The sequence below is a fragment of the Euleptes europaea genome, chromosome 6, assembly GCF_029931775.1.
Source record: "Euleptes europaea isolate rEulEur1 chromosome 6, rEulEur1.hap1, whole genome shotgun sequence".
Lineage (NCBI taxonomy): Eukaryota > Metazoa > Chordata > Lepidosauria > Squamata > Sphaerodactylidae > Euleptes > Euleptes europaea.
In genome coordinates, this window is record NC_079317.1 from 81181214 (window position 1) to 81206703 (window position 25490).

The window sequence follows — 25490 nt, forward strand, 5'->3', positions numbered from 1 at the left end:
GGTGAACAGACTGCTGGACTTGATGGGCCTTGGTCTGATCCAGCAGAGCTTTTCTTATGTTCTTATGCAGGCTTAATTGTATCCACAACCACAGAAAACACATTAGTCCCTAGAATTCCTACTGAAAATTGCAGATCAGGTTTTTTTGCTAATAGATCTGAGTGCTGGAAATTATTATAATGGCTATAACTTGTGAGGAGGAGTCAATTTCCTGTCTGCAATAATGTGAAGTGCTGTGGAGAAATATTAAAACCCACAAGTAACTTGATACTGCCTCTTGCATGCTTAATTACTTAACGACCATGTACCGTGTATAAAGCACCGTGCATCTGGCTGTGTTTCCCCTCCAGATCCTTGAACCTCGTTTCAACGGTGACACTCTAGCAATGCTTCTCAACATTCCTCCTCAAAAGACGCTGCTAAGACGCCATTTAACCACTAACTTCAACGTGCTAATTGGACCAGAGGCACAGCAAGAGAAACAGGAAATAATGGAATCTACTGCTTACACTCCTCTGACTACCACTGCTAAAGTTCGGGTAAGCATTGTGGCAATTCTGGAATAGTTCAGAAAGGCTGTTGGTTTCTTGGCCTGTGGTTTAAATGACCAGTCTTACAAGGAGCTGGTTTTTCTTCTTGTAAAAAAAAATGTACCCATGGTATATTTGGACATGTGTACATGAAAAGCTTCAATCCCAACGGAAGTTGGTTTCAGGAAGCCGTCTCAAGGTTGACTCAGCCTTATATCCTTCCAAGGTCGGTAAAATGAGTACCCAGCTTGCTGGGGGTAAAGGGAAGATGACTGGGGAAGGCACTGGCAAACCACCCCGTAAACACAGTCTGCCAAGTAAACGTCGGGATGTGACATCACCCCATGGGTCAGGAACGACCCGGTGCTTGCACAGGGGACCTTTACCTTTTTTACACGAAAAGCTTATGGGTTGGATCCAGATTAAAGTTTCCACTAACGGAGGGGGAGGTGTCATATTTGCTAGTTCCCTCTTCCTGTAGCAGACTCCTGATTTGCCTCTCAGGCCATTCCTCAGGCTCCCCTGTCCCCCAGAAGCATCATTTCTGAGAGGTCTGTGGGTGCAGTAGGAAGGGGAGAGGCAGGAATGTTCTGCTGACAAAAGTTAGCAGAAAACTTAGTCTGGATTCAACCCTAAATCTGTTTTATCACTTTAGCTGTGTTTTATCACATTTAGCTGCCACCACCCCACCCCATCCCAAAAAAAATAATGATGAAGGTGTCGTTTGGTGAGGGTGCTAAGAATTCTTTATGTCGCTAGAAAAAAAGGGAATGGTTCTTAAATAAATGTAAGGTTATAATGCAGGCAAGTGCCTTGAGACAGAATTGTGTAAATTGCAACATTAAAATATAGTTCACAGTGTGTGTTACAGGATTGTTGGGTTTATGCAAATACATTGAGGCTTCTTTCTGAAAAGCAGCACCTTACTTACACAGAATTCCAATCTTTAAAAATTGTGGTCGGTGTGTGTGTGTATGTGTGTAAAGAAATGTTGAATGCAACACTAGGGAGAGTTCAGACTCTTCCTCCAAGTTAAGCGGAGCCACTTTAGAATTGGAGAAAGATTCCTTGGACTGCAGGAACCTTCAGGTAGGATACCACACATTGATTTCAATTTTGGCTGGAGTAACTTTGTGGAGGATTGCACTGTAAATTGCTCTTGTCCCGATATCTGTTTATCTTATTCTTTTCCCACTGTGTTTCTGGCTCTATCAGAATCAGGCCCTTGTGGCATTTTTAAATAATCCATTTTTGGCTTTTAAATGGCTGCAGTGTCTTGTTTGGCCCTAAATCACCTAATTTTACAGGACTAGGGTTAGCCTTTTCGATCATTTTAATTTTACTACTTTACAGTGTGGCCTAGTTTTGTAATTCCCTGCGTACATTACATGCATTTCTGACCAAGCTTACAACTTTTTTCCTCCCTCTACTTAGCCAAAGAAACTTGGATTTTCACATTTTGGAAACTTAAGAAAAAAGAAATTTGACGAATCTACAGATTACATTTGTCCTATGGATGCAAATCTAAATACAACCAATGGAACTCAGAAGAGCTATGGTGCATACAAAGTACATAATGTGCTCCCTGACAAAGAATTAGATAAACTGGATCAGGTGCGCTCAGGGAATTGATGTCATTCTCCTCTCATCATCTTCATGCATTCCCAAGCTTTCCCAATAATCTTCTGTTACAATCCAATCTAATGCATTTGCATGGATTTAATGTATTGGGCTGAGGCTTGAAGGATCTTGGAATGTCATCTGAGGGGTGTTTGTTTTTTTCCCTGTTTCCAGCTATGTATCACCCTACTCATCTTCTCAAGCCCTTTTTCAGGAATACAAAAACTTTACACTAAGTTCATGACCGATATAAAAGCAGTTGAAAGACTTGACTTATCATAGGTACTTCTTCTGCGCTGCTGCCATGGCTAAGATTCTTTGGATCTGGGCCATTATTTTTTATATTCCGTAGGTATGGCCCAAAGATATTTTTCACTTTTTTATATGTAGTTTTACTGCAAGGGGTTGTAAAGATGTGTCTAATATTTTATTCTGAAAAATAAAACGCCTGGATTGTATTTTTAATAAGACATGCTGTTTCAAAGTGTGTAGCCTTTTGCACCAAGCTGAATGTACATGACACGTTATGAAAGGAGCTATGTCCAAACATATATCTAAACATGAACAAAACCAACCTTACCACTGGAACAATAAAACTAGTTCTTGGGAAGGGAAGTCCCACGTTCTTATACAGTGACTGCTGTCTTTTTTGTAATAGAATTATTTATACTTAAAAACATTACACAGCTTGAAGAGGTTCTGTAAAATGCCTTCTGCTGGATGATACTGCACAGAGAAGCGTGTGTAAAGTATTTTTTTTAAACCTGAAAAATGGAGCAGCTGGAACTGACAAGCTTTTTGCAAGGTATTTGAGTCTGACGCAACTTCTGTTGATTCTGGTTTCCAAATCAGAAACCAGATTAGAAAACTGGGGGTTTAATGCCTTTCATATGCATGATTCCTTGCATCTAACACATTTCATTTTCCTTCATCCAAATGCAAGTTATTGCATATCCTGTTTTCTAGTATTAGATTGATCATTCTGCATTTAGACGGCAATACTAAGGCATCCATAAAATGAGCAAGGGAGATAGGTGCACATCCCAAATGGGTTTTGAAAGTGGTGCATTTATCCTCCTTGTCAGCAGAAGCTTCTGCAACAGCTTATAATTAAATCAATGCCCATACTATCCTGCCCCACCTCGCCCATCTTTGGCTTTGATCCTGTTTCATTGTAAGGCAAGCCACTGTCCCCTTTAAGATGAGTTTAAGAACAGTAAGAGACCTTCCGGATCAAAGTAAGGGTCTAGATTGCTTTTGGAAGCAGAATCCTGATCAGATGATTTTAGGAAGCTGACAATCATGTTAAAAACACAACAGTGGTAAGGTACCCAGTCAAACCAGCCTGTTCAGCTGATTGAGTGGAAAACCATGGTGGGGGGATTCAAAACTGCTCCCACCTGTGGGGAAGTAGTTCTCCACTAACCATGCTATTTCCTTCTTGGAACATGCCCATGAATGTCCTGGTAAAGAAAACTATTGTAGTATCAATATACTTTGGAAGAAGAAAACATGGTTTTGGACTAAACCTTCTTTTCTGCTGGCAGATGTGCCCTTCTGCTAGCAAGGGGGTGTGGCAATTTTTTGCTGATTCTTTCCTCCTACTGCAAAGCAGCCAGTGCTGTTCCTGGAGGTCACCCAACCCCTAAGAGAAGCACTGCAGGGGGTGTCACTGGCTGCAGCAGGAGGAGGTGACAGGAAAGGCCCATTCCTCTGGCTGAGCTCCATTCAAGCTACTTTGGAATCAAGACTTGCTTGAACTGCTGAACACCAAATGGCATCTCATGCAATAAGGTGAATCTATTTGTTTAGCTTAAAGCAAGCTGACCTCTTAACTTGACTGAACATTATTTAGTATTTGCTTGACAAGGGTACTTAACCCTGAATAACAGCTATATAAAACAATCAGCCTCAGGTAAACTTGGCAGTCCTCAAACAAAGAAATTTCAAAGGGAAATTATAACGTGAGATTGCTGAGTTAATTCACAAGTTCAGAACAATGGAGCCCAACCCGGGCTGAATAGGGACCTAGGATTCTTATCTCCCTACAGATACTAATTTTCTGCCCCCAAGCATTTCCCCTCTGCTCTAATCAAGCAGATTACAATATACATTGTACCTTTGTACCCTTTACAAACATTCTTCACAACACACACCCCATCTTTTGACTAGGGTAAAAGGGCTCATCTACATTTCTACACTATGATACAGGAAGCTTTGACTCTGGAAAGCTTATACCCTGAAACTCTTGTTGGTCTCTAAAGTGCTAACTTTTGTTAGCAATGGTTCCTTATAGGCACTGGGAACTTTCTTGCATTGGAAGAAAGAGCTTTGCACATAACTTTCTATCCTCTGAAGTAAATAAGCAAGCCCTTGTTGGGGACTTTATAGCTTTGAACAAATGGAGTTACGAGTCGAAGACACAACCGTATATTGCTACTGTTTTAAACTTTAAATATGAAGTTGGTGAAATGGAAGGAAAGGCTGATCTACATGTTTGGGTGCCTAGGTGGTTCCTTTTTCATTCAGGTCAACTTGAATTTGTTGCTGGTGATCGTCTGAATAGCCCACTGCCAACCCCAGATTAACAGCAAGTCCGACAGGTTGTGTAAGAGGATGAAAAATCACAGAGCCCACTGCAGATTTGCTGGAGTTTCTGAAAACTTCAATTTGCAAGAGAGAGTGGGGAAGAATCAGCCTGGTTTTGAAAGCAAGTGCACACAAAAATTTTCTAAACAATCAGGTTCCAGATTACATGGGATATGTTTTAGGAATTATAGTGAAACGCTGAAGCTATTGCTGGTAACATTCCCTCAGGTTTAAAGCATGTTTAACTATTAATGCAGCATGCTTGATAATGTGAACTTGCATGTGTGCATAATGAAATGCTTTTGACTGCTGGAAAATGGGGTACTGATCTCTTTAAGAACATACAGAGTTTATACATCATTTGTTTAATGAGCAAATAGTGTAACATTTCCAGTACTCAAAACAGCATTGGGTTGGATCCAAAGGACAAGCAAAACTTCACTCATTAAATGGATCTTCTCTGCTGCTTTCTGCTTGCTATAGTCCCCGAAATATGCCTCTTGGTGCTTCAGACTGCCCTTGGCAACCATGAGATGCCATGTAAGGGGGCTGCAGTGGAATTGGGGGTGGGGAGAGGGGTCAGCAAAAATGGCAGAAACACCCTTCTGCTTCTGGAATACTACTTAGGATCCAACCCAATATAATTGAACTTCATTTTGCTAAACACAGAAGCATCTCTCATACATGCATGCAGTAACTGAATAATGTTGTAGCGATCTTGATTTCATCTGGTTGCTGAATGATTTTACAGATGGAACATTCTGAAGGGACAGTAATGCAAATAGGGGAACTTTCTCAAGGAATAAACAACCTCACGGTATGTAGTATTTCTTTAAAACAAATTAGGCTGTGTTGTAAGTAATCTTAGATTATGTATATTCAAAGGAACTACTATTTTAGATTTTTTAATAAACTCTTCTAAATAGGCAAAATAAATAAATACAGACTTGCTTGAAGCAATGAGTCGATCTTCATGGTCTTGGTGGTGGTGTTCGCAGCTGACTTATGGTGATGTAAGTCTTGCCCTTAAGCAAATTTTCAAGTCACTGTTCACATACATCACTAAAATGCTCAAATGCAATCGGTCCAACTAAGGGAAGTAAATTATCCTGCATGCAGCTGCACAGTAGGGCCCCACCCCACCCTGCAGCATGCATCTGATCCTACTGAACTGGCTCTCCAAGGTCACTAGTTGTTGTGCTCTCCTAGAATTGGATAAAGTGGCCGGTCACTATACCTCGTGCAATGCCATTTAGATGATGACTGAACAATGGAAAAGAGGTGAGGCAGGGAGGCCTGAGGGCCAGCTATGCTTCCACCTCCCTGCCAGCTGTACAGTTTGTCCAGTTAAACCTAATCTCACATCATGTTTTAAAGTCAAAAATTTGAATACATGAAGCTGCCTTATACTGAATCAGACCCTTGGTCCATCATAGTCAGTATTTACTTAGACCAGCAGCGACTCTCCAGGGTTTTAGGCAGAGAAAGGTCTTTCATATCACCTACTTGCCTAGTCCCTTTAACTGGACATGCCAGGGATTGAACCTGGGACCTTTTGCATGCCAAGCAGATGCTCTACCACTGAGCTACAGCCCCTCCCCTTAGTGTATAGAGGAGAGAAGTTAACACTTTTTAGATTAAATTTTGTTTTAACACAAATATGTTTACAAACTGTTGCTACTGTTTCTAGTTACCTTGGTAAATAATTATCTATGAAAGTGTATTTGACATGGGCTGTTCATAATTTATGGGCCTGTATATTTTTATAGTAGATTTTATTGTCTACACCACTGAGCCTAGTGTAGCTTAATTTTTATGTATATTTTTGCTTCCAGACTATGTTAAGCCAAGATCAGATGCTGAACGATGATAGATTTTTAACATCAACTTTTGACGAGTGGAGATGAAGATTCCATGTGACCAACACCACTCTAATACCTTGACTGATTTTTAGAGAAATGGCTGGTACAGGCTGGGTGCTATATTTAAGAATCTGCCACTGAAACTTAAAGCATTTAAATGCTTGTTCTCATGTACCAAGTAAGGATTAAAACAAACCCTCCAGAGTCTAGATACTTTAACACCTGCTTTCAAAAAAATCTATGCAACACTTTCTAGAAATGGTGGGGAAATTAGGGTATGTGTGTGTATATATATAAATCATAGTAAGCCATTTTAGTGGTCAGTGATTCATTTTCTATATTTTGTACTTCTGAAGACTTGGCAATCATACAAACATTACTTTTCTAAGGCACAATTTCTTCATGAGTTATTTTTTTCCCTATGCCGTAAGGCTCATGGTATAAAAGCAGATATCTTCCTAGGATTAGTTATTTACCAGTAGTGGTAAAGCTGCAATTAGTAACCAGAAACTCCCAACAGAAGTAGTAATTTCCAGCCTGCACTGTGTGTCTGCAAAAAGAAAGCCTCTATCTATGAAAGACAGTTAGATGCAGAGGCAGTCTTGATGACTAGGTGAGCTACAAGATATACTTTCCATATGGACTTTTAAGTGTTCCAGCCTTGTTCAAGAGAAAGGGCACCCATTAAACCATATATACCTGAGGCCACCCTTTAGAATCACATTTGCAATTCCTTTATAATGAAGTGATAACGGGACACCAGCATCATGTTTTAGTTTCATTTTACAAGTGAACTCAGGTTTCCTACAGCAGAAAGATTCTGCTCTAAAAGACATTCCAAACATCCTCTATTATTTTAATAAAAACGCCACTCTGGTGTTCCTGTGCCAAATTCAGTCCAACTGTCAGAACAGCAAAAGCCAGGCTGCCAAATGGATTGTTGGACACTTGTACTGGAGGAAGACTAGCAGCTTCTTCAGACCCTTCTAGCACATTTATAATGTAATGCCATTCTGGATCTAGCATGCGAACTTTAAAAGCATGTCAAATTTTGCTATATGTCATTTTTCTGGAGAGCCGCAAGCATGCATTGTGACGTTTTACCACAGGCATCCTGTGTGAGACGGAGTCTTGTGAGGATGTTGCTGTCTGGCTAGAAAGCCAAATGACCTAGCAGAGCCCAACTGCCAATGGTTAGCCCTCAAAGCAGCTACGAGGAATTGTGCTTCTCCATTAATGTGAATATTTTAAATCTGAATAGGTCATGACAGCTAAGGTTTGCATGGGGAAAAAAATGTAGCTCGAATACCATGTATATTTATCTCCTGACGTGTTCCAATATTGGGTAGTTAAAGAGTATTCCAACAAGTGTTTAAAGTTAAATATCCTGTCAGTTTGTTAAATGTATGATTAGCTAATAAGCGGTTGATCTCAGTAACCTTTTTATGGGCAAAAGTGAAGGACTGGACGATGCGAGTCTCTCACAGTGGCTGCATGTAGAATTACTGGGGGAGAGGTGCTACGTGTGTATTTTTATGCTAAGCTCTGTGCTGGGGGCTTGCAGTAGCTATGACCTGGACACCCCCGCCCTCCAGCCAAAGATTACACACCTAAACGCTCTCCCTTTTTTCTCCTCCCATAGTTCTGGACTTGAGCTGGAAAGAAGCACACCACAGAGTTGCTGTACAAGCAACCAGACAGGGTCAGAAGAGAGAGGGGTACCGACCAGAAGCCGCCTTTGCCTCTTCCACCCTCTCCCTACTGGGGTGACACAACCACCATGCATTTTCAGGGTCCTTAAGATGTTGTTCCTAGACCTACTTCTGTTGCTCAGGAACAGCAAGCATAGTTAAATTGTGGAACTCCCTACCCTGGGATGTGGTGGTGGCTGCCAACTTGGAAGGCTTTAAGAGGGGAGTGGACATATTCATGGAGGAGAGGGGTATTCATGGCTATTAGTTAGAATGGATACTAGTCATGCTGCAACCTATTCTCTCCAGGATCAGAGGAGCACACCTATTATATTAGGTGCTGTGGAACACAAGCAGGATGGTGCTGCTGCAGTCGTCTTGTTTGTGGCTTCCTAGAGGCACCTGGTTGGCCACTGTGTGAACGGACTGCTGGACTTGATGGACCTTGGTCTGATCCAGTAGGGCCTTTCTTATGTTCACCGTGTTGGCCTTCTTTCATGCTAATAAAGAGAGGGACCAAACAGCTCCAGCCTTTGTAGGTCATCACACATCTATACAGCGAAGGCTGTACGCTGACAGGGTTCAGCTTTATCACAATTAACATGTGATGTCATAGTCGCTACGTAGGGATCAACTACATACTAACCCCCCACCCCCAGGTTCTAATTGCTTGGGTTTCTGAACAAAGTGGAACGTGCAACTGCAGAAACCCTTGGAGCGGCAGAGCCTCATTCTCTTAATCATTATGAATTTTAACCCCCCCCCAAAAAAAGCCATTCACAAGTGTTCTGGGTATTTATTTATTTAACCAGAGGGATGAGTACCACTTCCGCTTCAATAAGCAAAAGTGCTCTCTTTGGCATACCCTAGTTTTTCGAGATTAGGCTGACAAGCAAACTGAACCATAGGTGGAGGCCCGCACATCACAATCAGAGTGTCATCGCCAGGGGCAGGGAGGTGATCCTTTATCATGTCGGCAGTAACAAAACCAGAACTGTACTTCCATCCTGAAAGGAAAACAAAGAAGAAAGCTAGATCTTTGCATGCCAGACACAGGAAAGATCAGATATACATGATATCCCAATAGGGCAACTGGAAGGGTCTCTCTAGTCGGTTCAGTGAAAGAGACACATGCACGCATGTATGCGCGCGCACACGTACACTCTTGCAGGAGCTAGCCTTAATATTAACATCAGGTTAACTCCTCACTCACAAGGGCAGTTAGAATGCTGTTGGAAATCCTCTCTACCGTATCTTTAAGAAAATCACACTCATCTAGGATTATAAAGTTGCAACCGCTTCACATTAGCAATGTAGGCTCCCACTGTAGAGTACTTTCAGTATGCTGCACATGGTAATTCTCTCACAAAGCAGGTGTACCTTTCCCCATTGGCTCAGAAGACAGTGTGAAGCAATATGAAACATGTGCCATCCATGTTGCTTAGGGAGTCTTAGCAACTGATGCTCTTACTTTACTTGTACAATGACACTTCCTTTGCTATCACTCCTAGGGTGCATTATTGACAACAAATACTCGTGGCAATCCTAGTTCACGTATTTTAAAACTGTGAGAGTGGCTTCCAAGCCATTTGTGGCTCTTCTGAGCATTGTTCCTCTGCATGGCACCCACCTCACATTTTAAGAAAGTGGGCAAGGCCATTGCCTGGTTAAGCATGTGGTTGGCAGGTGGTCCCTATCTTGAAACGGCTACCACCAGAGGAACTGGAGGGCAGGTACAGTGTGAGCCTTCCTGGGGTTCAGGCCTCCTGCCAGGGAATGGAAGCAAAGGGTTCATCCTCTCCAACAACAAGAGCAAGCTGGCAGCAGAGAAGAGAGAGTGAAACCATAGCCAAAGCAGTCACCGAGGAAAAGAGGAAGATGGCCACATGTGAGCAGTGGTGGTTTTACTCCCCCTTTCTCCATGGCCAGGTTGCTCTCTGGGCATCTTAGAATTAGCAGTCTCGCCCTCTTGCCTGAGCGGCTGTGCCTCACCCTGGAGAGAGAATGGGAAAGCAAAGGGCACCCCGACTTCTTGTGAAGAGAGGCTTCTGTCGTGGGAAACCTGGGCATCCTTGACTTCCCTCACTGCCAGCGTGGTGTAGTGGTTAAGAGCAGTGGGCTCTGATCTGGAGAACCAGGTTTGATTCCCCTCTCCTCCCTGAGTGGCAGACGCTAATCTGGTGATTTCTCCATGCTTCCACATGAAGCCATCTGGGTGACCTTGAGCTAGTCACGCTCTCTCAGCTCCACCTACTTCACAAGGTGTCTGTAGTGGGGAGGGAAAGGGGATTGTAAGCCGGTTTGATTCTTCCTTAAGCAGTAGAGAAAGTCAGCATATAAAAACCAACTCTTCTTCTCCTCGCTGTCTCCCTGGCATGAGGCAGAGCAGCCTTGACTGTCTCGCTCTCACCAGAGCTGTAAGCCTTGTCCCAAGGAGAGAGGAAGATGACAGCAGGAGAAGTGTGCACAGATTCAGCAGTGATGGGGGAGGAGACACCTTATATGTCTAAAGGCACTCTGGTCATTTCAAAGGTTATAACTGCAGCTATTTATTTGATGTTGATAGTTATATTATTGTGTATTGGATGGACTGGTGCCCAGGGGCACACAGTCTCCATGTGGCTTATTTGACTGGTTGTAATCGCAGACGTGGCTTTTGTGAGACCCAGGGTGAGGACCATTGTTTTAAAAGCATGAAGTGCTCAAAGCACTAGACAGACAGTATTTATTTTACTTCTACCCCATCTTTTGATACAGAAGGATCTCGAAAGGAGATTACACAAAGTGATACCATAACCGTTTATTTGGGGATGCTTCTATGTCCTCCGACACAGGAGTGCACATGAACACATGAAGCTGCCTTATTCTGAATCAGAACCTTGGTCCATCAAAGTCAGTATTGTCTACTCTGACCGGCAGGGGTCTTTCACATCACCTACTTGCCTGGTCCCTTTAACTGGAGATGCCAGGGATTGAACCTGGGGCCTTCCGCATGCCAAGCAGATGCTCTACCACTGAGCCACAGCTCAGGGACAGCATCCCACCTGAACCCTGGTTCTCACTGAGCCCTTCTGGTTGCTCCCTGCCTCTTCTCCCCAGGCTCATTCCCAACAGCTGGCCAATGGATGGTGAGCTGGCAGGCTGTGTTATTGTGACTCCCTTCCCCTACGGGTTCCCTGCCTCCCCCCACAGCAGGACCGTGCACTAATGAACCTGAGCTTACATGATTTACACACAGCTTCCTTTGCCTTGGAACACCTTACCTTGAGGAGGTCTGTCCAAAGTATACCAGAATTTAAATTGGTCCGGGTGATTTGCAGCTACATCTTCAAGCTCCGGTCTCAACAATATATCTTCCTCTGTCTACCAGTAGAAGACCAATGGTTAAAGATCACTAAAATCTCAGTAAACAGTATGAACAACAACAAAAAGTGTGACTTGGTTAGGTGACTTTCTCCCCTCTCTGTCCCCAAACACACACACACGGTGGCTTTCTCGCTGCACTGGTTACTTCCTGTCAACCTCATTTATTTATTGGAACATTTATACCCCACCTTTTCCTCATTAATCTCACGACCTCTGTAGAGGTTAACAGTGGGATCTTAGTCATTTCATAGAACCAACAGACCACCACTACTGGGCGTGTCAGGTGAACTGTCTTCCCATAATCCCAGCCCACCGATTAAAACTGCAACCCACTTTTGGCAGCAAGCGAGAATCAGCCCAATAAACAGGGCAATTAGAGTGCATTTACTTCAATGAGCTAATATGTCCTTTCCTTTTCTTTCCTTTTATCCCTTAGAAGCTCCTTGATCAATTGATCTTGAGCAGCATATATCTAGTGTTGGAGGGATATAAGGACTGAGCTAATATGTCAGAGAACACAACAGTTACGCACCCACAAACCTAGCCTGAATGCAGAAGCCTTTTGCATACCCAGAGAGGGATTCTTTTCCCAATGCTCACAAGCGGTTCTGCTGCAACACATCAAAAGCTGTTTTTCCCTTTGAAACAGGATGGTTCCCTCACACCAAGCGTGTCACTACCCCTGTAGGTACAGCTCTTTCCATTCATTTGCCAAACACTTATCACAGTGCTCTAATGGAGAAATCCAACTGTTTCATCACATATATATGTTCATCTGAGCATATGAAGCCCCCCATTCCAAGTCAGACCATTGGTCTGTCAAGGTTGGCACTGCCTACGATGACTGGCAGCAGCTGTCTAGGGAGATCCTTCACTAACGAATCACTTAAACTGGAGATGCTGGGGACTGAATCCCGACTTCCATCTTGGATACGTTCTTTAACTCTTGTTGATATTCCACAGCATATCGAGCAAGTATGTTTAGCCCATCCCAGCTTCGATACTAGTTTCCATGCAGGAATCTATCCCTCCTCCCTCAAATCATTATATATATAAAAAAGCCCTCTCCTCAAGAAAACTCAACAAACTGTTTTTCACAACACCATACCAAGTTTTTATTAAAAGAGGGTTGTTTAATGTATTGAGAGATGAGAAAGGGAAGACAGTATGCGTAAGAGATCAGTTTACCACCCAGTTTACCACATCACTAGCTTGGCTTATGCAAAGGTAAAACAGACATTTTACAAGCCCATGATTTATTGTCATCAAGACAAAAGTATTCAAGGTGCTCCTCTCTCAGCATTCACACTGTTAGTCCACTTACTGTCACAGTCCCATCCCTATTTGGCATTCTTGCTGTGATCCATGAAATGTGTGTGTGGGAGAGAACGAGTCTACCTACCTGGTTGGCAAAGAGAAGGTAACACTGTGTGTTGTCCGTGGGGTCCTTTGTGATGTGCCGGATCAGCTGAAGCATCGGAGTGATCCCTATCAAAATTAAAGTCCAACGCTGCAGCTCAATATGCCTGATTATACCTTATGCTAACCTAACTTTGATAGGAGGTTTGATTAAATCATTCCAGTTTCTAGTTTGGCTAGAAAATAGGGGAGGGGGAACCTACAATAACCTAGATAGTTATTCTGCATTTCCAATTTGACTATAAAACATGTGTGCGTGATTTTAAAAAAAGCAGTATCCTTGATTATTTATCCTGCACTTTCCATACTAAAGGTTAAATAAATTAACACCAGAGCAACTTCTTCTATAGGCAGCATTGCAGGCAATCCCGAAGTTCAAGGAAGACGTACAAGTCTTCCAATATGATCCCTATTTTAGAACCACTTGCAGGGCCCTGAAGCGCCTGGGCTCAAGTCCACATTTGTCCGCTTCTACATTATGCAATCCTGCCACAGAATTTGCAACAGACAGCAGCAGACAGGCCGTTCCTGAACCAGAACCGCCTTCTCAGTTGCAGTCTGACGAAGGATGATGCAGCCAAGTGCTGCCTAACCCCTCACCCCATTTTCTGTTGTGGGGCAAAAACAAGACTTTGTTCAAACAGGTCAGAGTGGAGGGTGGATGATGGCACCGAGGAAAGAATTGCAAAGGGAGAAGCTATAGGTCTGCTAAAGAGACACCAGAGCTCCGTGGAGTATGTTTTAGCCTGAATGAATTATTTATTTTCAGTCACAGACTATCAAATAGAGCAAATTAACATAAGTAAATAGTATAGGGTAAAACAAGTATAGACACTCAGATAGAAGAGCCCGTGGCGCAGAGTGGTAAGCTGCAGTACTGCAGTCCAAGCTCCGCTCACGACCTGAGTTCGATCCTGCCGGAAGTCAGTTTCAGGTAGCTAGCCCGAGGTTGAATCGGCCTTCCATCCTTCCGAGGTCAGTAAAATGAGTACCCAGCTTGCTGGGGGTAAAGGGAAGATGACTGGGGAGGGCACTGGCAAACCACCCTGTAAACAAAGTCTGCCTAGTAAACGTCTGGATGTGACATCACCCCCATGGGTCAGGAATGACCCGGTGCTTGCACAGGGGACCTTTCCCTTACCTTTTTAAAACAAGTACAAAATACAACTGAAATTAAAATGGTTAAGAATGGCAAAGGTTACAAAGGTACCTAGCCAGTTAATATCAAATAGAATGAATAGAGAATATAATTAAAATTGTAATGCTTTTTAATAGCAAAAAATTGCACAGGAGAAATCTGTCAAAAATAAACATTCTGTAGGTTGCAACCTGCCGAAGATAGTTAGTGAATGGTCATTTGGGGGCATTGCAGATTCACCAGGAGTGCAGTACGTGCTGGGAAAAGCAGACAAACACCCTGCTTGGTTAAACAGCAACTGTGGCAAACATTAACCTCTTAAGGTTCAGTCTGGCATGCAGTAAAATACTACATGTATACTTGTACTGTGCAGTGCTGAAGTCATAATGTTCCAAAGACTGACAAAAGCCCATATAAAGTTGCAGAGAACGGATGCTGGAAGTATCTACTCTGACTGGCAGCCATTTTTAGAGGTCTCAGCTTTTGGTTTTTCCTAGGGATGATTACAAAGTTTGGTCAGATCAGATTTTGTAACTGAATCAGGATATTCCCTATCCTCACCTTTCCCTTTGGACTGCATATTGGACCAAAACATGTTCCATGGGATTTCCAATTCGCAGTCGGAACAATTTTAAGGAAAGGGGGTGGGGAGGATCACATAGATCACAGTCACTGTGGGAAAATCCATTTTTAGTACAGTGTTTGTACACTTCTGTAATGTCATATTTTAGGAATCATGGCTAATGTACTCCCAATGTAAATGTAAATTCATGCCAGAAGGACTGCTATAGAATAACTGGGAGACCAAATAAGCTACTTGGTTCTTGTAGGCTATCCGTGGTCTTGGTATTTTCTTTCCTGACGTTTCGCCAGCAGCTGTGGCAGGCATCTGCAGAGGAGTAACACTGAAGGCAGTGTCTCTCAGTGTCAAGTGTGTAGGAAGAGTAATATATAGTCAGAAAGGGGTTGAGTTGAGCTGAATCAACGATTAAGATGATCCACTCCGGTGGCCTGTTTTCAGACAGCACATGGGGATCTTCCTGCTATGGTCAGTGTTCCTGTCGATTCCCTGGGTGGCCTCTAGAATGAGGAAATGACCTTGGCAGTTGACCCAACTGCACCTGGGCACCCTCTCTCAGGTTGAAGAGCTCGGGCAGCCCCTTGGTTTACTGAGGGGCTGCAGGCAATGACAAGACAGGGGAGACGGCTAGAGTGATGGTGGAGAAAGACTCAAAATGAATTCGACAATACATGGGCTAGAGTTCATTTGAAAGCCTACTCTATGGCGGTAACGGTGGCAAAAAAGCAATACGTTTCCGCCACCATTGTGTCCGCACAGCGTAGACCTGCAGAACTCTTCTGGGTGGTTAGAGGCCTAGTGGGATCTGGCAGACAGGGAAGAGGAGGACTGCTCTGCAGCCCGCTGAGATAATTTCACTAAGCACAGCACTTTGCAGATAAAATCTCTCACATCTATTCCAACTTGGACTCTACATTAGCAGCAACAGGAGCGGGTGATCCCAGGGTGCTGATTGGACCAGGTGTGTGGGATAGCTTTCAGCTCGTGCAGACTGAGGATGTGGACAGGATCCTTGGAGGTTTGAGACCTACCACCTGTCTGTACCACTCCTGCCCCTTCTGGCTGCTTAAATCGGCCAGGGGAAGGGCTGATGGACTGGGTCCTTTAGATAGTAAATGCCTTCCCCTGAGAAAGAGGGTGGTCGCCCCTGCTTCGATGCAGGAAGCGGGGCATCCGCTACTAAAGAAACCTAGGGCCGTAGCTCAGTGGTAGAGCATCTGCTTGGCATGCAGAAGGTCCCCGGTTCAATCCCCGGCATCTCCAGTTAAAGGGACTAGGCATGTCGATGATGTGAAACACCTCTGCCTGAGACCCTGGAGAGCCACTGCCAGTTTGAGTAGACACTACTGACTCTAATGGACCAAGGGTCCATTTCAGTATAAGGCAGCTTCATGTGTTCATGTGTACTTTGGTCTCAGGAGAGCTGAATAACTACCGTCCTGTCTCAAATGTACCATCCTTGAGCAAGATGACTGAACAAGTGGCAGCTGGCCAACTTTGGAGATTCCTGAATGGGGTGGATTGTTTAGATCCATTGCAGTCTGGTTTCAGGCCTGGTTATGGGACTAAAATGGCCTTGGTCACTCTGGTGGATGACATGCACTGGGAGATGGATAGGACAAGTGCAACCCTGATAATTCTCCTGGACCTCTTGGTGGCTTTAGATACCATCGATCATGGTATCCTTCTGGATCACCTTTCAGGACTGGGACTGGGAGGCACTGTTCTGTTGTGATTCCAGTCCTACCTCAAGGGTAGGTTTCAGAGTGTGGCGCTGGGGGACTGCTGCTCTGCCCATTGGGCTCCCCAAGGTTCCATCTTGTCCCCCAAGCCTTTCCACACCTATGTAAAGCTGCTGGGAGAAGTCATCCTGAGATGTGGACTGAGCAGCCACCAACACACAGACAACACTCAGCTCTATCTCACACTACCAGCAGATCCTGGGGAGGCTGTGGAAACTGTGAACAGGTGCCTAGAGGAAGGGAGGAGGGCTAACCAGCTGAAACTCAATCCCGACAAAACAGAGCTGCTAATGGTGGGGAGAAGGTCTGATCCAGGAAATGGGTTATCCCCCCGTCCTAGATGGGGTTGTGCTTCCCCTAAAGAAGCAGGTTTGTAGCTAGGGGGTGCTCCTGGACCAGGGCTTCCTGTTGGATAAACAGGTGGCAGCGGTGGCCAGGGGTGCCTTTCAGCAGCTTCAGCTGGTGTGCCAGTTGCAGCCCTTCCTGGGCCGAGAAGATCTGGACTGTGCAAGCCCTGGTAATATCTAGATTAGATTATTACAATGCATTGTTCGTGGGGCTGCCTATGAATACTGCCTGGAAGCTACAGTTGGTACTGAATGATGCGGCTGGAGTGTTGACTGGAGTGGGTGGTAGGGACCATATCACTCCAGATTTGTTCCACCTAAAGTGACTTCCAACTTGCTTCTGGGTTCCGTTCAAGGTACCGGTAGGGAACTTTAAAGCCCTGTGTGACCTGAAACCAACATAGCTGAAGGACTACCTTCTCCCATACAAACCTACCCACTCGCTCTGGTCATCCTCAGAGGCCCTGCTTGGTTGCCCCGCCATCTGAGGCTGGATGGGTTGCAACTCGAAAAAGGGTCTTCTCTGTCATGGTACCAAAACTTTGGAACTCCCTCCACAGGGAGATTCATCTGTCTCCCTCTACTGGTGTCTTTCATCAGCAGGCGAAGATCTTTTTGTTCATCTGGCATACCCCCAAAAATGGTATTGGCCCTCCTTCTAGTGCTGTGTATTTATGTTCTTTAATTGAATTTTATAACTGTATTTTTAATTGTTTAAATGTTTTAATGTTCATCGCCTTCTGGACCCTGACTGGGTAGAAAGGCAGCATAAAAATGTTTTACATAAATAAATATGCAATCCACCCTTCAGATACTGTCTCCCTTCGTTTTCTGACCACAAGATGATTTATACAGGTTGTTATACCCAGGACATATATTCAGCCCTACCTATTCTCTAAACAATGCACACTATCAGCAAGGAATACGGCCTACCTGTTCCACCAGCTATCATTCCAAGATGTTTTGCAAATTTTATCTTTCCTTCAGACTTCTTATCCAGCTTGATAGTGAATTTACCTGTGTGAAACAAAGGAATTACAGACGGCAGCACAAATAAAGCTACCACTTTGATCACCGCGACATTTAACCACTGTATCCTGCAATATGTTTATTTAAAACTACAGCAGCTTATAGGAGGTCACCCACATGAAGCCTCACTCAATCCGCTCCATAATTCTGCCCCACAGAAGTCCAGCCAACTCTCACTGATTCAGATTTTTAACACGGCATACGCCAACAAAACAACAGTACATTGATTTAAAATAAAATCAAGAGACACTTAATTCGATCAGAATTAAAACAGTTCCTATCTTAAAATAAAACATTAAAATCTTAATTTGAAATCTTTAAATAAAACATTAATTGTGACACTTTAAAATTTGGAATTCTTAATTGAATTCAACCTTGCAGAGCGGACTTTGATCGCTATTGAAAAAAATTTGGCTACCTGCTTTAACCTCTGAGAGTTCACTTCCCATAAAAGGTTCTTAATTCTTTCTTCTTTGGATCTGCTGGATATTATAAAAGGGAGCTTTTCCTCACCCAGGCCAAGGATGATATGACAACTCTAGGACTGTGTGAGCTCTCCAAGATTTGCAATCCAGTATTAACATGTTGTCTGTATGCATTTCTTTTGAATTAATTCTAGTCTGGCTGCCATAAGAAGTTTTCATTCTTGCAATAAATAGTCAAATGCAACAGAAAACAGTGAGGAGGAGAAGGTATTAATTTATCTCCATTTAAAAGATGGTAGTTGGCAACGATCAACTTGTTAATGAAGCTATGCCAGTTTCATCGGTGCCCATAATAGCTCAAACAATTCAGCATCAGCCAGAATCTGGCCAAATATCTTGTATATTACGCCATGATTTTTAAAGCCTCATCTCCCACACAAGTTTAGTGCAGGTCAGTGCCAGGCAGAAACATAACAAAGATATAGCAGCCAGCATGGTTTAGTGGTTAACAGCGGTGGTTTGGAGCGGTGGACTCTAACCTGGACAACTGGGTTTGATTCCCCACTCCTCCACATAAGCAGCGGATGCTAATCTGGTGAACAGGGTTGGTTTCCCCACTCCTACACATGAAGCTAGCTGGGTGACCTTGGGTTAGTCACAGCTCTCTTGAGAGCTCTCTCAGCCCCACCTACCTCACAGGGTGTGTATTGTGGGGAGGGGAAGGCAAGGAAATTGTAAGCCGGTTTGATTCTTCCTTAAGTGGCAGAGAAAGTCAGCATATAAAAACCAACCAAACTGCTTTGTGAGTGCTGAAGATCCATGAAACAACAGCCTGCATCAATTATGAACTTTTTATCTGGCAGACTTTCCAATTTCCAAATATTGAATGGATCATGAAATCATCCTGATCCATTGGAAATCCTGGATGCTGCTACAGTACGGAAACAGCACTGAGAATACCTTCTTTCAGAGTCGCTGCAGCAGATAATTTCAGTGAAGGATACAAACAATGCCACTCCTCTCTCTCCCTCCTCATCTGCCACTTCAGACCATCTCTATCAATAAAGGGCAATATCACAACACAGTCTCCCTCAGATGTCATTACATTTCCTCCCAAGCCTTTTGAAGGATCTCAAAACATGCTACGACATGTTTTGCCACACACTCTCCCTTCATAAAGTTGAGCCAAGGAGATACTTCAGTCACTGAAAACTGGCCTGAAAGTTAAATTGTCCTTCACCACATCAACAATGGGAGAGAAGGTGGCATGGTATAGCTCAATCTCATCAGATCTCAGAAGTTAAGAAGGGTCAGTACTTGGAAGGGAGACCTCCAAGGAAGATTCTGCAGAGGAAGGCAGTGGCAAACCACTTCTGGTTAATTACTTACCTTGAAAACCCCTTCCTGGGGTCACCAGAAGTCGGCTGTGACTTGACAGCACTACACAAACATACAGACATACACCAACAATGTAACATCTGGATCCTCTGCCACTGTAATACCTGATCCATTATATACCAGGAGCCCATTAGGTCCTCTGAAGTCTATGGTGTCACCAATTTCCATGCTGTCTAAATGTTGGGACATCTTCCCACCTTCTGGAAATTTGGGGTGAGCATTTTTGTAGTAAACCTGGAAGAGGAAAATACACAGCTGGCAATACATTTTAGCCATTTTGCTTTTAGATGACAGCGATATGCAATGGAGAGGAAAAACAACTGCACAATTGTCTATTGTTACAGGAGCAAGCAATAGGATCCAGAAAATCCTCTCCCTCCCCCCATGGTTTATGCTCAGCAACAGAATACCATGGCAGCATTGTGAACAAGCAATATAATATCACCCTGGCATGTATCTTGCCACTCTACCAAACAAGTTTGAAGTCTTGCTGCAGCCTAAGGAGACTTTCTCCAGTAAAACAGGCTAGCAGAGCTTCTTCCAGTCTAAGGTAGGATTCATGCCGCTGCCTCCTCAACTGCTGCTATTAACCTTTGGCCCATATGCAGATATGCTTTAAGCATCTTCCAGTCCAGTCAAGAGAAAGAGTCTGCCCCCCAACACCCCATTACAGGCCTTCCACCATACATAGTCCTTCAGCCAGTGCCATTTTTATTAAACGGGCAATAAGTTTTATTTAATAGGGTTTCTGTGTTCTACACTGATTCTGTTCCCGTACTATTAACAACAACCTAATAATATACAGATATTTAGCAGGTGAAACCCCTCTCACCCCTCCGCCTCTTAGCTCCAAAACAAGAGCAGCTTCACCTACTACTCTTCTGTGTGACATGTTCCTATTAAAGGCTCAGATGTCTAGCCAGCTAAAAAAAAAATAGCTTATTCTTATGCTTCTATGTATATAGAAGCATTTTGATCCTTACAAGAATATTCCAGGGCTAGTATGTTAAATATTTATATGAGAGGGTAGAAACCTACATCAGAGCAACAAGACAAGGACAGCTTAGGAAGAAACTCCAGTTTCTCTAACTGTCAAGGATTCTTCCTGCAGAGGTTACTGGGGCAAGAGAGTATCTGGCCACGAAGAGGCTCTGATGCTCTTGTAGTAACATATGAATCAACCAAACATTATTTTACAGCTAAAAGACTCAAATTACAACATTGGAAAGATAAAAGACCACCTCCAGTAAATCAGTGGATTGAGGACCTTAGAACTCTATCAATATTTGAACACATGGCATATAGACAACAATTGTATATTGACTCATTTTTAGATCTCTGGAAACTATTTATAGATACTTATGTGTAGATCTGCCACCACGGTGTTATATTTTTGATTTTATTTTTTGTACATCTTTTTTTCCTTTCTTTTAAAGAAATCTTACTAAGTTGCTGGATTTTAAGGTTTCCCCCTCCCCTTGTTCTTTTCCTCTCTTTTTTTTTTTAAATAAAGAAATTAATTTTTAAAATGGAGACATTCGTACATTGTTGCAAAGAAGGCCACCCCACCCCACAAAGATCCCAATGTCTGTGTACCCCTCAAAGACCCTCTGACAGCTGCCAGAGGCCTGGATAAAAGAATTGAGTTTAATACCAAGGTAGAGGCCTGTGAATTAGTGGGAATTTCCCCTGGATGTTCTCACATCGGAGTAGCCCGCCTGCTGGAACGCTCCACAGAGCATATTGATCAAAACTCTCTTTGCTCGCAAACTTCAAACACAGGAGAAACTGACTCAAATTTGCTGCATTATAACATGATGCCATAGAATTATCCTCACTATACAGCCTGTCCTGCAATTCAATCCCCAAACCAGGGAAATGCCATCAAGCCACTGCTCAGCCTTTGTCAAACCAGCCCACCGCCCCAATACCTTAATCTCTTCACCTAAACATGTACCCTCTTGCACCTCATCCTCCCAAACCTATAGAAGGGCACCATAAATTCCCCAACTCTGTAATTGGTTCTGCACCCAGCCCTCCTTTCCTCACGCTCCCATACTTCCTTTCCTCACTTGGGGGATTTGGTTTAAAAAAAAAAAATTCTTCCTTTGCCTTGGATCAGCTTTTCTTTCTGCTGCCCCAAATCACAGTGTATCACCCTCTTCTCTTCAGGACAGCCATCATATGATCCCCCCCTTATTTCCCTTTAGACTCCCCATTTGCACTCCAATTAGGCATCAACCAGGGTAGCCCTGCTAGGATTGTACTGCTGCACTGGAATGTTGTTTTTTGCTTTTGCCTTCCATTGCATTTCATTTTTCCAATGTTGTACCTTGTTCGGGGAATAAAGATGTTTTTTATTTTAGATGCTCTCCCTCTCTGTCTCATCTTTCCAAGGGTCTTGTTCTAGAAAGGGATCTGTGTGGACAACAGCCAGGAGCAGCCCCGAATAATTATCACAGAACACGTGTGTGGTTCTGCACATGTAGAAGCCATCAACACGTGACAGGCCAGGCAAAGGGGCCAAAACAACAACGTTCCCTTCTCCACTCTCTTGAATTCTGCAGAACACGTGCACATATTCAAGGCTCAAGGAGAGAGAAACATGCTCAAAAGTATCTGCACAAACGCACTAAGGTATTAGTTTCATTTCCACTGCCCATCTAAATGAGGTCAACAGGTTTTCCATCCATCTTCCAGCTCAATGTACTATTCAAAACTCACAAGGGGGAGGGGTCGAGAGAAGAAGTGAATACTGCATTTGTAAAATTTTGTAAACGGCTTTGATATCCTTCTGGTTGAAAAGCAGGATATCAATCAATCAATTAACCACCAGGCACACAGATGCTGCTGCAATAAAAAAATCACCACCCAGAAGCTACTTCCTGGTACATGTCCCCAACCAATTCAGATTCTGGTTGAAAAAATTAATTCTTTACCATTGGACCTCAAAGGTGTATTGAAATTCTTCCTCTTCTTGTCATCCAAGCACATGTTATACACTTTACAAAAAATGCAAGCACTAGAATAGACAGATTAAGCTTTATTTCCTTATTAAATCAGCTTAAACATACCTTTATAATTAGATCAACATAGCCTTTCACTTCGTCACTAGAAACTGGAGTGTAGGCCCGGATCACAAGGTTGCCAGCAACTTTGGCAGAGAGATATACATGCTGACCTAGAAAAAGATAGTTATCTTTCCATTGCAAATTTCAAAATATATCACAAAGTTAACAGGCAAAAGTTAGGCAATATTCAGTACAAGACAACATTTATTTGTAAAGGCTTTGCTTAAGACTCTTCCTAATGTCATATCTCGCTCACATTTAAAAAAAACTGATTTGAAAAGTGAGAAATGAAAAGGCAACATACAGAAATTCATATTGTGCCTTTAAATACTTATTTTCAATTTAGCATCATAGTTTTGCCTTTGTTCGCCCTTGTTCGCCCTGGTTGCCCTATTATAGGGGAGTGTTCCCATAACCACATATATAAAGAATAATTCTCCCACGGCCAAATTGTTAGTCTCTACTCAATAATTTCTGTTCTTTTTATTACTACTTTTAAGATGCAGCCATTCATCATCTTCAGGATGATATGCTGCTATCTCAAAGGGTCTTCACTGTATTGTGACAGTATAAGATGGGAGCAGCAACTCGCTCTGCTTCATGTCACATAACGTACATTATATATAGCAAGACTGAGGAACCAGAAGGTTATTCACCTTAAACACTACTATCAAGGATAGATCAATGGCTACTGAATTCCTTAATTTAAGTAGTCGGTGCAGGTAAACATCCCTCCCAAGAGACTTCAGTATCTTGCAGAGAACACTAGAACAGTGTCCTTCCTAGCGTGCTTTGCAGAAGCAGCATGAGAAAAAGTCACGCTATTTCTACAAAAATCATACTGGCAATTGGACAAGACCCTTCTTCCACCTTCAGTCCTCTGACCCTTACTGAGGACTCAGTGGATGGTGGAACCTGTATCAACCACACATGAAGACAAGCTAGTAACAACAACAAGTTAAAATATACAAAACCAGAATCATTAAAACAATATGAAAATTAAGAAATTAAAATACGCCCATTCGGCTCTATCCAGCTTTACCACCTTTTGTGATTTCCTTCGCCCTGATTTTCTTGGCCACCAGGCCAAACAGTGCCATTTTTCGGGAAATATAAGGGTCCATATCTGATAACAGATAGACTAATCTGTCAGCATCAGATGATAATGGTGATGCTGAAACAATGTTTGCCAGAAACTTGTTCCGGGGCTCAGTATATAAAGGACAGGCCAAAACATAATAGGGGAGATCTTCTACTGAACCACCACATATACAAATGCGTTGAGCCAGAGGACATATTTTTATGCTGTGCCCCATTCACATGTCACAATATTGCATCCATACGTACCCACAGGCAAGCCCAATACATGCTCTGTTGATGGAAGCCCAAACCGAAACCGCTTGGTATCGTGGCTGATCTCCTATTAAAAGCAATAGCGGTATGCAAACAATGAAACATGATAGTCGGAGAAAACTAAGAGATCCTAAAACATGTTAAAATGCTGGAGCAAACCACCAAGCACACTTCCACAACACACTTGCAGAGGAACAAGATGGCTGCTTCACAGTAATGGCAATGTCCATGTAGGGCTGCCAGTTCTCCCCTGGTCACTGGTGAGGGATGGGGGGAGGTTAGTGTTCATAGAATCATAGAGTTGGAAGGGACCACCAGGGTCATCAAGTCTAACCCCCTGCACAATGCAGGAAAATCCGAACCACCTCCCCCCCCCCCACCCCCATACTTCATGCCCAGAAGGTGGCCAAGGTGCCCTCCCTCTCATGATCTGCCTAAGGTCATAGAATCAGCATTGCTGACAGATGGCCATCTAGCCTCTTCTTAAAAACCTCCAGGGAAGGAGAGCTTACCACCTCCCGAGGAAGCCAGTTCCACTGAGGAACCACTCTGTTAGAAAATTCTTCCTAATGTCTAGACGGAAACTCTTTTGATTTAATTTCAACCCGTTGGTTCTGGTCCGACCTTCTAGGGCAACAGAAAACAACTCAGCACCCTCCTCTATATGACAGCCCTTCAAGTACTTGAAGATGGTTATCATATCCCCTCTCAGTCTTCGCCTCTTCTGGCTAAACATACCCAGCTCCTTCAACCTTTCCTCATAGGACTTGGTCTCCAGACCCCTCACCATCTTGGTTGCCCTCCTCCGGACCCATTCCAGCTCGTCTAAATCTTTCTTAAATTGCGGTGCCCAAAACTGAGCACAATACTCTAGGTGAGTATTGGGTTGCCAGATCCAGGATGGGAAACTCCTGGAGATTGGGTCGAGCCTGGGGAGGACAGGGGTACAGTGCCATACAGCCCACCCTTTAAAGCAGCCCTTTTCTCCTTTTATAGGCATGTGATCCACTTCTGTTGTAATGTGGGGAAGCAGAGAAAAGGTTCCATAAGTTTGTGCATGATGGTAAGGCTATGATTTAGGAAACTATATCAGTACCAATCTCATGTAATCCAACACACCCCTTTAAAAGACAAGCAGCTCACCTCTTTCTCTATCAAACACAATGGATATTTGATGTCCGGGTCCTGCAAAGTAACCAAATTGCAAGGTAACTTCTTTTGAGAGCCCATTGCTTTAAAAAACAGCAACAGAACAGATACAGCACCAACCACCAAGGCTATCAACGCAGTGATATCCTAGAAGAGGAACATACACAGAAAAGATTTGTAA

The 25490-nt window shown here is 43.4% G+C and overlaps 2 protein-coding genes across 2 annotated transcripts in view; one reads left to right on the top strand and one right to left on the bottom strand.

Annotated features, from left to right (window-relative positions):
- The window catches only part of PPFIBP2 (PPFIA binding protein 2), a 126992-nt gene extending 120200 nt beyond the window's left edge, over nt 1–6792 (top strand). The window contains exons 25-28 of the mRNA XM_056852133.1: nt 351–539; nt 1965–2144; nt 5491–5556; nt 6575–6792. Of these exons, the coding sequence (XP_056708111.1) occupies nt 351–539; nt 1965–2144; nt 5491–5556; nt 6575–6646 (507 nt within the window). The 3' untranslated portion in view covers nt 6647–6792. The remainder of the gene's footprint in view (nt 1–350; nt 540–1964; nt 2145–5490; nt 5557–6574) is intronic.
- Nucleotides 6793–9126: 2334 nt separating this feature from the next.
- Nucleotides 9127–25405, bottom strand: LOC130479726 (NADH-cytochrome b5 reductase 2). Its single transcript, XM_056852132.1, has 8 exons — nt 25304–25405; nt 24155–24227; nt 22811–22917; nt 19841–19970; nt 17818–17901; nt 13061–13146; nt 11556–11655; nt 9127–9299 (listed from the first exon to the last, which is right to left on the bottom strand). Exons 1-8 carry the CDS (start codon nt 25388–25390, stop codon nt 9127–9129), a joined length of 840 nt encoding a protein of 279 aa, XP_056708110.1. The 5' UTR covers nt 25391–25405.
- Nucleotides 25406–25490: the final 85 nt, after the last annotated feature.